Source organism: Schistocerca nitens, chromosome 6, assembly GCF_023898315.1.
Source record: "Schistocerca nitens isolate TAMUIC-IGC-003100 chromosome 6, iqSchNite1.1, whole genome shotgun sequence".
In the NCBI taxonomy this organism is placed as follows: Eukaryota; Metazoa; Arthropoda; class Insecta; order Orthoptera; family Acrididae; genus Schistocerca; species Schistocerca nitens.
This window is the reverse complement of record NC_064619.1, coordinates 257,319,256-257,335,485: the sequence shown is the minus strand read 5'-3', so window position 1 is coordinate 257,335,485 and position 16,230 is coordinate 257,319,256. Positions and strand designations below refer to the sequence as shown.

General features: G+C 40.3%; 1 protein-coding gene across 3 annotated transcripts in view; it reads left to right on the top strand.

The window, feature by feature from the left end:
• Positions 1–16,230, top strand: part of LOC126262263 (probable ATP-dependent RNA helicase DHX35) — a 233,149-nt gene that overhangs the window by 203,200 nt on the left and 13,719 nt on the right. For all 3 annotated transcript variants that reach the window (XM_049958759.1, XM_049958758.1, XM_049958757.1), the window contains 5 exons: positions 2,221–2,382; positions 2,470–2,616; positions 2,899–3,040; positions 4,949–5,235; positions 5,373–5,681. In XM_049958759.1, coding sequence (XP_049814716.1) covers positions 2,221–2,382; positions 2,470–2,616; positions 2,899–3,040; positions 4,949–5,235; positions 5,373–5,681 — 1,047 coding nt within the window. The remainder of the gene's footprint in view (positions 1–2,220; positions 2,383–2,469; positions 2,617–2,898; positions 3,041–4,948; positions 5,236–5,372; positions 5,682–16,230) is intronic.

The following is a 16,230-nucleotide window of genomic DNA, read 5'->3' as shown; positions in this document are numbered from 1 at the left end:
CATATCACAAGCTGTCTGATGCAATGGACAACTGATACCAGGGACAGTGGTGTGTGTGCGGCAAACGTTAATGCACCATTGTGATGCATGCGATTGAAACATGACATACATGTCATGAGCCAAGTAGTGTATAGCATGAATTGTGATGAGGGGTGTGTGCTGTTTATCACCTGCTGCCTGTTCCAGTGTACAACAGACACCTGGAATATATGTGAGAGTGCAGAAGAACTGCATGCACTGTTGCCATACATGCATTGAAACTGGCGGTTGTGACTTTGAACAATTACTATGAGCTACATTGTTGTCATATGGTGAACAATGTATATGTCCATAACACAATAAATATGCATTTCTGACCATTGGTTCCTTATCTCAAGATAATTGCTTGTGGAACCACTATCACCTGTCTCAGTTCAACCCAAAAGGTTTGAGATACCATGTATATTTGTAAATATGTCTACATATACTGTGAATAAAACTACGTAACCATTGTTTGAAACAGACCAATAGTATAACTGGTTTCCAAAAAATTATGTAGACTGTTCATACACCACAAGATCAGCCCAGCTGAAATGGTATCAAGTATTGAAATAAAAATCACATTTTGTGACTGAAGACAGTTTGTTTTCATTTTTACAAAAATAAATTTGCACTTCATCTTTTGTACAGAAGAAGTAAAATCTTTCTTGAATACTGGTAGGGGTGATGCTTGTAATGTGAAAGTAGAGGAGATTTTGAGATGGCTGTTGCTTTTCTGTGATGGATCCTTTCCCATGGCCAATTTACTTTCATCAACTATTGGACATTATATCTTGAATGCAAAAATGAAATATGTAACTGAAAGTATGAACACAGTATTGTTGTTAACTTAGAAATGGAGTAATGTGAGAAATGCGGCCTGTATATTATGCCATAGATAATGACCTGTTACTTCCCACTTTACTCAGTTATATCCTATGGTATCTTACTTTGCACAACTCTCTACATTTACAAAAAGTATTCTCAGCCCAGTAAAGAGTTGTCGGAATGGTCTGTCATACCATTTGATGAGTTTTGTACAGGCTGTTCATTAAGTGTTGTGAAATTCAAACTGTGCTTCTTTGTACGCATACTGTCTCATGGGACTTGTAGATAATAATGTGCAGTCATTCAGAAAAAAAGGAGCTTTCACATTCACTTGGTGAATTGTATGGAAATATAAATTACCCTTGAAAAAACACCTCTTCAGTCAAAGGACAGAAAACAGTGCACTAGTCTGCAGGTTTCATTTTTAGTAAGTTTGCAAATGGTTCAAATGGCTCTGAGCACTATGGGACTCAACTGCTGAGGTCATAAGTCCCCTAGAACTTAGAACTACTTAAACCTAACTAACCTAAGGACAACACACACATCCATGCCCGAGGCAGGATTCGAACCTGCGACCGTAGCGGTCGCGCGGTTCCAGACTGTAGCGCCAGAACCGCTCGGCCAGTAAGTTTGCAGGTGAGTTGAAAATTCTATTGGTGAATCCCAGATTTTCAAGACTAAATTGAAAGACTTTCTTGGGGAATTATCCTTTAATTCTGCATAAGAGTTACGTTGAGTGGTTTCAAGCCTTGTGCTGTGACATTATATATTCTATACAATATCATAATCCTTTTGTGTGTTTGTTTAAAAATTTTTATAGTTTTTGCTTCTGGTTTTTAATTTAGTATACAATGACTCATTTCATGATTAGGTAGCTTTGGTTCACAGGGTGCCAAGTAACCTGTGAATTAAAATTAAAATAGAGGGATGATATTGTAGCTTTTTCCCAAGTGGTGAGGTTTGTGATGTTTAGTTTCTGGCTCCGTAAAAAAAATTATATGCATATATGAACAAAGCTACAGAAGTTTTTCTAATGCAGGCATTTGAATGCCCTCGTTGAACTCGTATGACAAGGTTATACATGTGAAGTTAGATGCACCAGCTGAAGGGGTCATAGTCATTAAAGGCTTCATTTACAGTGAAAAATACTTATCAGGTTATTTCAGTTTCAGTGTTCCCAAAATATTCATTTGCTTCTTTTACATATACACGACTGTAACATAAATATTCATACATATTTACTGTTTTATTTGCTTATAGGTGTTGTGTAATTGCTCATGCATGCAACCCCCTCCCCCCACAAACACATGTTTTGAGGCATGATAACTTTTATTCTGTAGAGATCTAAAAATAATATGAAATTTGATTGTGTAGAACCAGTCGCAGACTATGTTCAAGGAGTTGTCGATACAGTTATAAAAATCCATGAAAATGAACCATTAGGAGACATATTGGCCTTCCTCACAGGCCAGGAAGAGGTGGAGAGAGCTGTGTCAGTTTTGAAAGAGCGTGCAGCTCATCTTAAATCTGACAAAGGTAACTGGAGATATAAATCAGTGAAATGATGCACTTATATGTGGTGTACTTGCAGATTAAAAACATTTCATTGTCTTGATTTTTCAGGTAAACTTCTTATCCTGCCAATGTATGGCTCTCTACCTAATGGTGAGCAATTAAAAGTGTTTCGATTTACTCCTCGAGGTATGAGGAAGGTTGTAATATCAACTAATATAGCTGAGACATCCGTAACAATTCCAGGAATTGTGTATGGTAATTATTTATGTGTATTCTGCATCCATTTAGAATGTGTGATCGGACACACATACATAGAATTATAAATAATCAAATGTGTGGATGCTGTAAATTATTGGTGCCAGATTATCATAAATCTTTTGCATCATATTTAAACAAAGACAAAATCATTTTTAATGTTAACAGAATTTTCCCCTCAAACTGACAAGCAGAAAATAAATGTAATGATTCTGTGTATGCAGTAATTGCCTACATATGGCTGCAAATGACCATGAAGATATTTCTTTGTATGTATTGCAGTTGTGGACTGTGGTTTTGTGAAGTTGCGCTGGTTTAATCCGGAGAACCATGCAGACTCATTGGTTGTCGTGCCAGTGTCACAGGCATCAGCTGAGCAGCGGGCAGGCAGAGCAGGTCGAGTACGTGTAGGAAAAGTGTACAGGTGAGTTGCTTCAAACAACAGTTTTACTGAATATTAAAAGCTGGGCTCAAGAGGATGGCCCATATCACGTAAAAACTACAGGCACTTGCAACCACTACTAAACATGCTCTTACTATACTTAATGGAGTTGATTTGCTAAATATGTAAGTGAAAAATAGTAATTAAATGTGAATTAAAATATTACACAGTGGAAAATCCAGGATGGAATGTAACAATATTATGAAAAGAATAGTTCCTGCTCGCCATATAGCGTAGATGCTGAGTTGCAGAGAGGCACAACAAAAAGACTGTCAGAAAATGAGCTTTTGGCCAATGAGGCCTTCGTTGGAAACACACAGTGTGTGTGTATGTGTGTGTTTTTTGTCTATTTCTGATGAAGGCCTTGTTGGCTGAAAGCTCACTTGCTGACAGTCTTTTGTTGTGCCTGTCTGGGACTTATCATCTCCACTATATGGTGAGTAGCGACTATCATTTTCATAACATTGTTGAATTAAAATATTCTTTGAGAAAAGATATTAATGATAGAACCCTTTTGGTTATGTTACTGTCAACGACAGGATGTGGCAGAACCGACTAAGCAGTTTCTATAGATTACCGCTGGGGCTGTGGTGGGGCTAGGCAGTTGCACGTGGTCTGTCTTTGTTCAGTGGTTGACCCCATTTCAGTAGCCAACATGGTCTGGACGGGTGCACATCATGGTTTTGCCGTTTGCACTTATTATGAAAACAACAGATCTGTGATCACTACACAATGTGCTTTTCGGCGACAGTTCAACATTCCACGCAACAATGCCACTCCCCAGTTGGAGGAAACTGGCAGCACACTAAGAAGAGATACACATGGCCGACACAGATCCATCAGAATGCCAGAAAATGTGCAGCAGGTGAGAATAATAGTTCAACAATCACTGCAACATTCTGCTCGACGACATGCTGTTGCATTGGGGATTTCAGGCCACAGTTTGAGAAGGATTCTGCAATGCGATTTGAAGTTCTGTCCTTTCAAAATAATGATTGCTCAAGAATTATGCTGAGCAGACTATGCCAACCATCAAAATATGTGTGAGCAAATGCTTGCTCAGATCCCTCAGAATGCAGCTTTCTTCAGTAGTGACGAGGCACATTTTCATCTTAGTGGGTGCGTGAATAAGCAAAACTTTTGTTACTGGGCTGAAAATAACCCCCGAATTACTCATGAAAGGCCGCAACATACTCCTAAAGAGACAGTGTGGTGTGCCATATCACAGTTTGGTGTGCTAGGCCATTACTTTTTTTAGGAGGAAGGAGTGACCGTGACAGTGAATTCTGGACATTATGTTTCAATGTTGCAAAATTTTCTGCAACACAGAATGGATGAGTTTTTGAAGAACATGGACTGCGAGACTTGTGGTTCCAACAGGATGGAGCTACTGCTCACGCATCTCAAATTTCACTTGATGTTTTGAGAGAAACGTTTCCGGGCCGCCTCTTCTCTTTGAGGGGTGATGTTGGGTGGCCTGCATGGTCATCAGATTTGAGCATTTGTGACTACTTTCTCTAGGGATATCTGAAGGAAAAGGTTTTCAAAAGCTGCCCTCACACCCTAACAGAGTTAAAAGAGTGGATTATTGACGAAGTGAATGCCATATCCCACTACATGTAAGCTAGAGCTGCTCGAAACTTCAGGGATTGTGTACAACAATGTATTGATGCTAACGGCCGCCATCTTGAGGACATTATTTTCAAAACTAAATGAATGTAAAATGGTATATTGTGCTAATTTAGAAAAAACATTTTTTCTCTATACACTCAGATTTACTTTTTATTGCTCCTTAAAACTGCTTAGTCGGTTCTGCCGCACCCTGTATTTAATTTGCAGTCAGTTAAGTAAACAAATTTTTACATCAAAGTGTTCCATTACTTTTTACAGGCTGTACACAGAAGAGGCCTTCAAAGATCTTGTAGAAGCCACTCCACCAGAAATGCAACGAACAGATTTATCGATGGCAATTCTGCAGTTGAAAGCTCTTGGAATTGACAATGTGCTACGATTTAACTTTCCTTCCCCACCACCAGCTAAGAATCTTCTTTCTGGTCTTGAATTGTTGTATGCTCTTGGAGCATTAGACAGAGATGGGCAGCTGACAAAACCACTTGGTGTAACAATGGCAGAGTTTCCAATTGAACCACTCTTTTCAAAATGTTTAATTATTTCTGGTAAGTTACATACATTTTCATGTTTTTTAATGCATGGTAATAAGTTATATAAGAATAGTAATTGTTGAATGTGTAAGAACAGAGTATGAGTCTGGATAAATGTAAGCAATTTAACTTGACTTTATACTCTGCCTTAGGTGAATTTGGCTGCTCAGAGGAAATGCTGTCAATAATTGCAATGCTGCAGGTTCAAAACGTTTTTACCAAGCCTAGCATTGGCCAGCTTGCAATTAAGGCTCGCATTGCAAAGAGAAAATTTGAAGTTTCAGAAGGTGATCTTTTGACATACCTCAATGTTTACAATTCCTTCATAAAGCATGAGATGTCTCGAGAATGGTGCCATACAAACTTTCTCAACTACAAAGGGCTGCGTAGAGCATCTGAAATTAGACAGCAAATGAGCAAACTTCTACACCACTTCAATATTCCCATTACATCTTGTGAAGGTATGTATGAACTTCTTTAATGCTTGATCAGTTTTAACAAATGTGATGGGTGGTGCTTGCTTGCATCACTCCTCCACACTTCATTAGAATTTTCCAGTTTTGACAGGAAACAGAAGATACTCATGTCAGTCCTTAAAAAGCACGACTACAACCAGTTCTGCTGCTTCTTTTCAATATAACCTTGACCATCACTGTAATAATGACCCAAGTGTGCTAATAAAATTTAGGACTCTTCATGAAGAGAAGTGAGGATCAACTCCAATATGGCTATTCTGATTCATGATGGGGAAAATACTTTTCTCAGTGAGGTAGTTGTTTCCTCAGTCTTTTTAACATTGAGCTGTTGCTACAATGACTTTTTGGAGACAGATTTTTTTATCCATGAAAAAAATGCCATAATAGGAATGAGACAATCTCTAATATGCTGTTCAAGTTAATCTTGTGCATTCTGGTCTGGATGGATCTAGATTTAGTGATCTTTTAAATTAGTTTTCATATAGAAGAAGATCGATAAATTTGTAAGATCTGGATAACCAAAGCAAAGACTTTCAGAACTGAAAATTTTGTCTGGAGATTGGAGAGCCCATGCCTCTCATAGTTTGTGACAATGGTAGAATTTTGTTAAAAAAGATTTGTTAATGTAAAATAACCTCAGTGAATGTTGTCTCATGTTATTACTTGTGACATACTAGAAATACAAGGCAGTACTATGTAAAATGAAGCAAAGATTTAAGTTAAAAAAACAGTCTTTGGTGACGGTACCTTTCTGACGCTATAGTGATGCTTCATTACAGTTAACAGTAATAGCAAAGTCACACATAAATCAGTCAGATTATATGACTGTCAGTTCACTATGACAATGAGAATACTAATCTCAGATGTCATACAAAATTTGTAAATTACTTGCTGCTAATACAGAAAAATTGCCTGCTCAGTATTTAAGCAATTTTTCTCGTGCAGACTATTGTGGCTCGAGGAATGAGAATCTTGGAAACACTTAGGCTTACCATATTTTCATGTAATGCAGTTTTTAGTATTTATTGGAAGTAGATGAATAATAGAGAAGCTGTTATTAAATAGCAAGTAATGGAATGAACACTCAAATCTTACTCAAGAATGTCAGTCACATAGCACAGATTCTCTGTAACACACAGTGTCGCAGAAGAAGCTGAGTAGCACAGTCACTGTGGTGTAGTGGTTATGATACTAGACTGTTGCATGGAGGGTCGTGAGTCCAAACCTCACCTGAACTGTAAAATTTTAATTTCTATAGCCAGTTCAAGTACATTCTAGAAGTATCCACAAATGTCAAGAATCATTGTACTGGAATGTTCTGTAACTGTATGTATACCGTATGCATTCTGGCCGGAGGCAGTTCTCTCTGCGCTCTTGTATGTGCAAGTGCTGAATAAACCTTCATTAAGTGAAGTTAGAGTTCTTCATTCATCTAATTACACCTTCTTCTACGTGACATTATTCTGGTGGAGACGCCGGGTATTGGAACTTGTGATAGCGCACATTATCGACAACACAGTGGCTCCCATCAGGCCATGACAGAGCCACCGTTTATGTGGCGAGAAACCCGAGTTTGAGCCATATCAACAGATCGCAATCTACCGGAGACAGAAGAAGGACAAGACGTTACGAGGACGGCAACTGTGTGCCACAACATGAGACATCTTTCCGGGTTCTCTAGTGACGATGGCCAAGATCTAAACAAGTGGCTTTAGTTATATGAGCGTATAGCCAAATTTAACCAATGGGATGACACCTTGTGTTTGGCTTAAGTATTTTTCTACGTGCAGGGCACTGCCAACCAATGATATGAGAACAATGAGGAGTAGTTCACAAGCTGGGAAGTATTCCAGGCAGAACCGCACAAGTATTTCGGTGACACACAATGAAAGAAGTGCAAGGCTGAAGATAAATTAAAGTGCAGGGCACAACATCCAGGAGAAACTACATCACCCTACATTCAAGACGTCTTGGATCTGTGTAAAATAGTGGATCCAGAATGAAGGAGGAAGATAAGGTTGCACATCTCATGAAGGGTGTTGCTGAAGGCATGTATCAAGCCCTACTGCTGAAGGAGGTTTCGACAGCAGACGACTTCATAAAATGGTGCCAGTATATAGAGACAATGCGTCAAAAAAGAATTACATGCAAGAAGTTTGAACGGCTTCCAAACATCGTATCAATGTCTGTGATGGAGGAAGCAACTGATTTCACAAGTTTCCTTTGTCAGATAGTGAGAGAGGAAGTTAAGAAGGCACTTGGATTGCACAGTGAGCAATAAACTGAGATGCTTCAAGAGGTCATAAGGGAGGAAGTGGACAGACATTGAACCCAATCTCTTGTCCTTCATTTCCCTTTAAAACGGTGAAAAAGTCGAGACCGAGGCAAAGTTACGTTCCTACAATGCCGCATGAGGAACCTGTTTGGGCACCAAGGAAGACTGATGGCTAGAGGACCCAGGATAACCAACCAGTATGTTTCCACTGTGGACGACCGGGACATGTGGTGCACTATTGTTGAGAAAGGTGGCAGATATTTGATGACATGTGCACCAGAAGACAGCAAACTGATCATAGCCGACACCAACTCCAGGACGACAAAGATTAACAGGAAGATGTTTGTGCAGGATGACGTAGGTCACCATCACCACAAGCTAGCTACTGGAGAGGACACTCTTCGACACACTGATCAAGGTCTCCATCACCGTTTAGAAGTTCCGGCCCATCAACTAGCCGCCGCAACCTGGAAAACTAAAGGGTGTGACCATCCTTGGAGGTGAGGCCGCCGAAGAGAGAAATCCTCCGCCGTCGATCACTCCAAAAATGATAGGAAAGTATGTAGATATCCTCATGGATAGCCAACCAGTCAAAGCTCTTGTGGACTCTGGAGCATCATATTCAGTCATTTTGGATAAGTACCGTCACCAGTTGCAGAAAACCGTTTTCATCGACAACAAAACATCTCTGCTGAAGGTAGCTAATGGGAAATATATAAAACCTACAGGAAGATGTACCATTTGTTTGGGTATAAGTGGCCATACACAGCCCTTAGAATTCATTGTCTTACAAGAGTGTAGGAATGATGTCATTCTCATATGGGACTTTTTGAAAGCTTGTCAGGCAATTATAGATTGTGGTCACTCGAAGATTATGCTAGACAAGATGAGATACTGTGGACGGGATGATAAGCATCCGAGTGTGTGGAGACTATGTGTGCTGGATGAAGTGATCATTCCTGCAGTCAGTGCTAGAAAGGTAAATGTCACGTGTCATGTCATGCATCAACCCATGGATCTTGTAGTGGAATGTAAGAGAAGCATACCACTGAAGAATAACTTGGACATCCCAGCCTCTGTCGTCTTGTTTAAGAATTGATTCGGTGAATTGTGGATAGTTAACTGATGTTGAGAACTGCTGATCCTTCCAAGATGCATGTGCATAGAAATGCTGAGCCGTTAATTGAAGAACAGCTGAGTGTCATAGAAACCTCCCATGCCGAGTCTGTGGGCGAAATTAGTGCTACCACTACGAAACAAGATCTTCTAGCTTGACTATCACCAGATCTCACTAAGGAACAACAGAAGAAGCTACTTGCCATTCTTCAAGAGTTCTCTGAATGCTTCAATCCACAGGTGAAGAGCAAATTAGACAAATCGACTGTGAAGCACCAGATTAGCACTGGAGACCATCAACCAATAAGCCAGAGAGCATACTGTGTCAGCAACAGAACGTCGAATAATTTGCGACGAGGTAGAGAAAATGATGAAGAATGACATCATTCAGCCTTCACAGAACCCTTGGTCATCGCCAGTTGTCCTCATCTGGAAGAAGGATGGCAGTTGGCGCTTTTGTGTTGATTACAGGAAGCTTAATAAGATAACTAAAAAGGACGTTTACCCTCTTCCACGAATTGACGACACACTAGATTGTATGAAGGGGGCTAAGTTTTTCTCAACCATGGACTTGTACACAGGATACTGGCAAATCAAAGTAGATGAAGCTGACCATAAGAAAATTGCATTCATCACCCCTGAGGGTCTGTATTAGTTTAAGGTAACGCTGTTTGGTTTGTGTAATGCACCAACAACATTTGAATGGATGATGGATAATCTTTTACGTCACTTGAAGTGGATGTTGTGTGTTTGTTATTTAGATGACATTATAATGTTCTCAGTCTGCACCTAATGGTCTTCTGGTAGCATTCTCGCTTCCCGTGTTCGATGCCCGGCAGGGTCAGGGATTTTTCCTGCCACGAGATAACTGGGTGTTGTTGTGTTGTCGTCATCATTAATTCCCATTATGGTCGGAGGAAGGCAATGGCAAACCACCTCCGCTAGGACCTTGCTAGTACGGTGGTGCGGGTCTCCCGCATCATTCCCTACACTCCTCAGAGTATGGGACCTCATCATCATCATCATCATCATCATCATCATCATCATCCCCCCATCATCATCATCATCATAGTGTTCTTAGAGACATTTGATGAATGCTCAGGAAGACTGAGGACCGTACTTAAGTGTCTCCAACAAGGTGGACTGATACTTAATCCAAGAAAGTGTCTCTTTGGAGCAAAAGAAATCAAAATACTTGGACACCTTGTGTCAAACGAAGGTGTGCGGCCAGACCCAAGAAAGATGAGATCTATAATGAAATTTCCTTTTCCTAAAATGATTAGAGATGTGAGAAGCTTCCTCGGATTATGTTCTTATTACTGCCATTTTATCAAAAGCGGCCCTCACATGGACACTCCTAACTGCGCGACTGAGCGGGGCGGATCTGCGTGCACACCTGAATGTGCGCAGAACTTTGGCACTCAGGTGTGTGGAGGGAAGTTTAGGGACACGCTCTCACACGCGTGCAAGTCGGCGTTCAGGAGTGCCCCATGCAGGCATCTGCGCGTAAACTGTGAAACCTGTGCGCAAGTACACGCGCAAGCGTGGCGCATGGAGTTTCGTCAGTTCTAAAATCTTGCGTGGCGCGTGCGCAGCGAGTGCTCTAGTTGCAGCGATGTTTCATGCGAAAGAGGAACGAAGAAGTATTGTTCTCACTGCTACAGCAGTAGGTATTGCAGCTATGAGCATGAGCATAAATAAAAAAAAAATGTGGTACTTGGGTTTAAGAATACAGGTACCGTCACAATCATACTTCCTTGATTAAAGAACTATGAGACAATTATCCAGATGACTTTCAAAACTATTTAAGAATGGACAGTGAAGCATTTGATGCTTTGCTGGACAACGTCAAGGAGAAAATCAGCCGGAGGGTCACTGCGATGAGAAAAAGCATTTCTGTAGAGGATCGTCTTACAGCTACTCTCCGATTTTTAGCAACGGGTCGCTCCCTCTAAGATTTAAAATTTGCCACAGGAATTTCTGCACCGTCATTGTCAAATGTAGTTCCAGAGACATGCAAAGCAATTTATGAAACACTTCGGCCAGAGGTCATGAAGGTAAACAATTAAAAATATTGACGATGTGTTAGTAATTATTATTTCAGTAGTACCCGTAGCTCATTATTACATGGTACAAAACCCATAAAAACATACTGGAACCATTGCTTAAAAAATTAGAAAAAAATCACCACTGTTACTAATCTCTGGTCATATAATGACCATATTAATCATAATAAATGTTAATGGAAACAGTGCCTTGATCTGTATCAGAAGTTTGAGACCCTGCTGATGTAGAAGGAGGAGAAATAGGTGTAGAAGCTTGGGATGGTGGTGACAACAGCCTGACTTTACAGATGTCGTTATCACACAAATCAGTGTGTGGGGTCAAAGTTTTCAGCAAACCTCGTGTTAACACTACATTAATTAATGATTCAGCATATATTGCTTGTATGGGCTCCATCTGTTCTAATTTCTTCACCACATTGATACCTGTAGCTTCATGTTCCTTCAAATCATCTCTTCTTATCTGTTGTAAAGCACTGGTGCAAGTTTGCAACATCTCAAATCTAGCCGATGCTATATTACGCTTCTGTTCTTTTTTTTTTTTTTTTTGGCATTTCCGGCAAAGACATACGTGTAGGTTGTGTTTGTTCTTGTTCTCCCTGTAAGAGGAGAAATATTAAATTACTGTTTTTGGTTTTGCTTCAGTTTCCTACAACAAAAGAAAAATGGATAGACATAGTGAAAGGATTTGAAGAAAAGTGGCAATTTATAAACTGCGGAGGAGCAATAGATGGAAAACATATACGCATTGCGCCACCACCTCACTCTGGAGCGCATTACTTCAACTACAAGAACTTCTACAGTGTTGTTTTACTCGCTTTGGTAAAAGGACATTACGAATTCGTATTTGTTGATGTGGGGAAAGAATGGAAGAATGTCTGATGGAGGAATTCTTGAATACACAGAATTCTTTCATGCACTGCAGAACCAACGTGTAAATTTGCCAAGTAATGATGAAACTATAAAGAATTTAAATTTTGTCTTTTTGGATGATGAAGCTTTTTCAGTGAAAGAGAATTTCTTAAAACTTTATTCTCAAAGAGAATTAGATCACGACAAAAGAATTTTTAACTACAGATTATCATGTGCTTGCAATGTTGTAGAAAATGTTTTTGGTGTAATAACATCACAATTTAGAAGTCTCCATACACCAATCAACATGAAGAACAAAAAGATAAATTACGTTATTTTGGCCGTATGTGCATTACACAATTTTTTATGTAGACGAAGTAAAGGATACATTACAGTTACAGCATTGGACATGGAAGATTTGGTAGACTGTACATTACATGAAGGTGACTGGTGAAAGGGTGCAGTGGAATTACCTGGTTTAGAGTCTGCGGTGTCAAGAAATCCATATATACGAGCAAAAGACAATCAAGAAGCACATAAGAAATATTTTGTATCAGAAGATATTGTGCCCTGGCAGGAAGACATGTTATGTGCTGGAAGAGCGTAACATGTTTCATTACATGGGAACTGTATAGTAAAAGATATAATATTGTTCTAACATTTTTCTGGAAGTTCTATTGCTATAAAATACACCCAAGTAACTGTACTCATATAACAAGATAAATTCACAACCGTTAACTCACTTTTTCAAGTTGTCGTTCATTGTGTTGACTTCCGCCACCAATTGTAACCTTGTTGACCTCATCACTGCCTTCATTGTCAATTCCATTGTCATCTTCACAGTCAGAGATACCGCTCTGCACACCCACAGAAATATCCATGTTCTAACAACTTGCACTTGGCAGCTCTTGATCTACAGTAAATAAAAGGAAGTCATAGTACAACAAAGTTGGTACATAAATGTCATCGAGAGAACTGCCACTATGCTTACTGTCACAAACTTTCTTCAGCTCCTTCCTAAATGAGCCCCGTCAGCTTTATATTTTTCTTTCAACAAAGTCGCGGTTCCCTTCAGGAAAAACTGGTTTGCAAAACACAACAAATTTATCATAAGCTTCGTTCTTTAAATTCTTATTTATGTAGTCTTTTGATCTCACTTTCCACAAGCACTGTTGCTCTTTGTAGATGTTTATAAATTCTATCAAAAAGTCCTTCGTACAGCAACGGGAATCAGCCATGATCGCGTCGAGTACTGTCGGTTACTGACAACAACCAGCAGGAGAGCACACAATAATTCACGTCGCTGTAGGCAACTCAGGGGAGCGCAAGCAACACACGTGAAAATGCCACACGCCAGGCGTGTAAGTTTGAATGCGCTGGTGGGCAAGAGTGGGGCGCATCTAACTTCTGGCTTGACCTCGCACCTGCATCCTGAATTTACCTGCAATCACATGGGCGCTCTTGCGTGCGGAACTGCGTGGCGCATCCTAAATCGCATGGTTAGGAGCATCCATGTGAGGGCTGCTATAGACTTTTTAACCAAATCCAGTCCACTCCAAGAGTTGTTAAAAGCTGTTGCTAAATTTATCTGGGTTGGTGCTCAACAAGATTCTTTTGATGTGCTGCGAAAAGCTCTGATGACTGGCCCTGTACTTGGTCTGTGTGATGAGAGAGCACGTACAGAACTACACACAGATGCCAGTGGGTATGGGCGCGGTGCTGTTCTGGTGCAAATTTCAGATGGAAAAGAGAAGGTTATAGCCTATGCTTCTAAGTATACTTACAGATGCCGAGAGAACTGCAGAAAGAGAATGTCTCACTGTGATCTTGACCGTGTGCAAATTTCGACAGTATCTCTATGGAAGGCCATTCACAGTTGTTACAGACTATCATTCACTTTGTTGGTTGGCAGGTCTTAAGGATCCAACAGGACGACTCGCCAGGTGGGCACTACGTCTTCAAGAGTATGACATTACCATAGTGTACAAAAGTGGAAGAAAACACCAAGATGCTGACTGTCTCTCAAGAAACCCTGTGCAAGACCATCAAGATTTTGATGAAGATAGTGACTGTCTCGCTGCAGTCCAGGATCTCTCTGCTGAGCAGAAGAAGATATCTCAAATTATGCTTGCCTTAAATCGGTCAGAGGATGTGAAAGGACAATTTAAGGTAGTTAATGGATTACTTGGCAAGAAAAACTTTGATCTATTTGGAATGAGGTGGCAACCAGTGATTCCTAAACACATGCGCTTAGATGTTCTACAGAAATTCCATGACACACCGGAGGCCAGACATTTAGGATTTATTAAGGCATACAATAGGATCCACAAGAGATTTTTCTGGCCAGGTTTATTTAGGAGTGTCTGTCACTATGTATCACATTGTTGAGAGTACCAGAGGAGAAAGGCAGTTCCTCCGAAATCACCTGGCCAACTCATACCAATTCCACGAGCTGAAACGCCTTTCCAGTTAGTTGGGATTGACCTCCTGGAACGATGTCCAACATATGCTAGTAGCAATAGATGGATTACAAAAGCCGTGAAAACAGCTGAAGCATCTGAGGGAGCCAAATTCATCGTGGAAGACACTGTGTTAAAACATGGTGACCCAAGGTTGTTAATTACGGATCGAGGGAAAGTTTTTCAATCAAATCTTGTGACAGAGAAAAACCGTCAGTACTACATTACTCGTCAGATGACTACTGTCTACCATCCGCAAACTAACAGGCTTACTGAACGCCTTAATAAGACCTTGGCCAACATGCTATCAGTGTTCGTCAGTGTTGAGCAGAGCAACAGGGATGAGGTGCTACCTTTCATGACATTTACCTACAACACTGCCAAACAAGACAACACAGGATTTATGCCAGTTTTCCTGGTGCATGGGCGTGAGGCGACTACGACAATGGAAGCTGTGTTTCCGTTACATCCTGATGACGCGGACGATGACGACATTGGTCAGGTGTTAACCAGAGCTGAGGAAGCTCGGCAGTTAGCTTGACTCTGCATGCTGCAGGCTTGAGAAAACAGTTGCCAAAGGTATGACACGAGCCACTGCCCTGTTGTCTACCAGCCTGGTGACCTCATCTAGATCTTCACTCACGTTTGGAAGGTTGATCTCTCTGACAACCTCCTCAGGTGCTACTTTGGACCTTATAAAATTGTAAGACAGTTGTCTGATGTTACTTATGAAGTCGAAGATTTCAACCCCAACGCAAGACAACGAAAGATCAGAGATACAGTCCATGTCCTTCAAATGAAGCCCTCCGAGGATCCTGCCACCCAGGGTAAATTCAAAGCTCCAGCAACAGGCAACAAGTGGAAAGGTGATGAAGAGTGTAGCAGCAAAAGAAGTTCTAAGAAGATCACCGCCAGATGAGCATCAGTTAATCTGGAGTCAGAATGTGTAGGACTGATGACTTGTTCCCAGACTAGGAGGATGTAACACTGAGATGCTGTTCTCTTAAGGAGGGAGAAATGGCGCAGAAGAAGCTGAGTAATACCGTGGTGTTGTGGTTATGATACTAAACTGTTGAATGGAGGGTCATGAGTTCAAAACTCACCTGGACTATACCATTTTAATTTCTATATTTGGTTCAAGTACATTCTAGAAGTATCCAAAAATGTCAAGTATCATTGTACTGGAGTGCTCCATAGCTGTATATACATTGTATGTGTTCTGGCCGGAGGCAGTTCGCTCCGCACTCTTGTATGTGCAAGTGCTGAATAAACCTTTGTTAAGTGAAGTTAGTGTTCATCATTCATCTAATTACACTTTCTTCAAATTTTTCATTAATTGCCTTTTCAGCAAGAGGATTAGTATTCTTTTCTACAGTTTGGATCACAACTTTAATTGTTTTGGCAACTGTGGTGTATGTTGTTCCAAAATGAATTCAGTCATCAGCTGCACTATTTGAATATTTTAATAAACGTAACTAGTTCACACAGATTAATCTGGCATCTTCAGATATTCAGTACTGGCTTATAAAATGGATAAGCGAGCTTTTTATTATATGCTTGGTTGCATCATGAATGAAAAGAATATTTGAATATTGTGATGGTGTAAATGCAAGATGATTAATTTATTCTGGAAACAAAACAGGAACTGACACACAATATATCAGACTCCTTCAAATTCACAATTGCTATGCTAAACACATGAATCAAGATGCAATTGCTACGTAAAACACATGAATCAAGATACAGCATACCAGGCTCCTACAAATTCA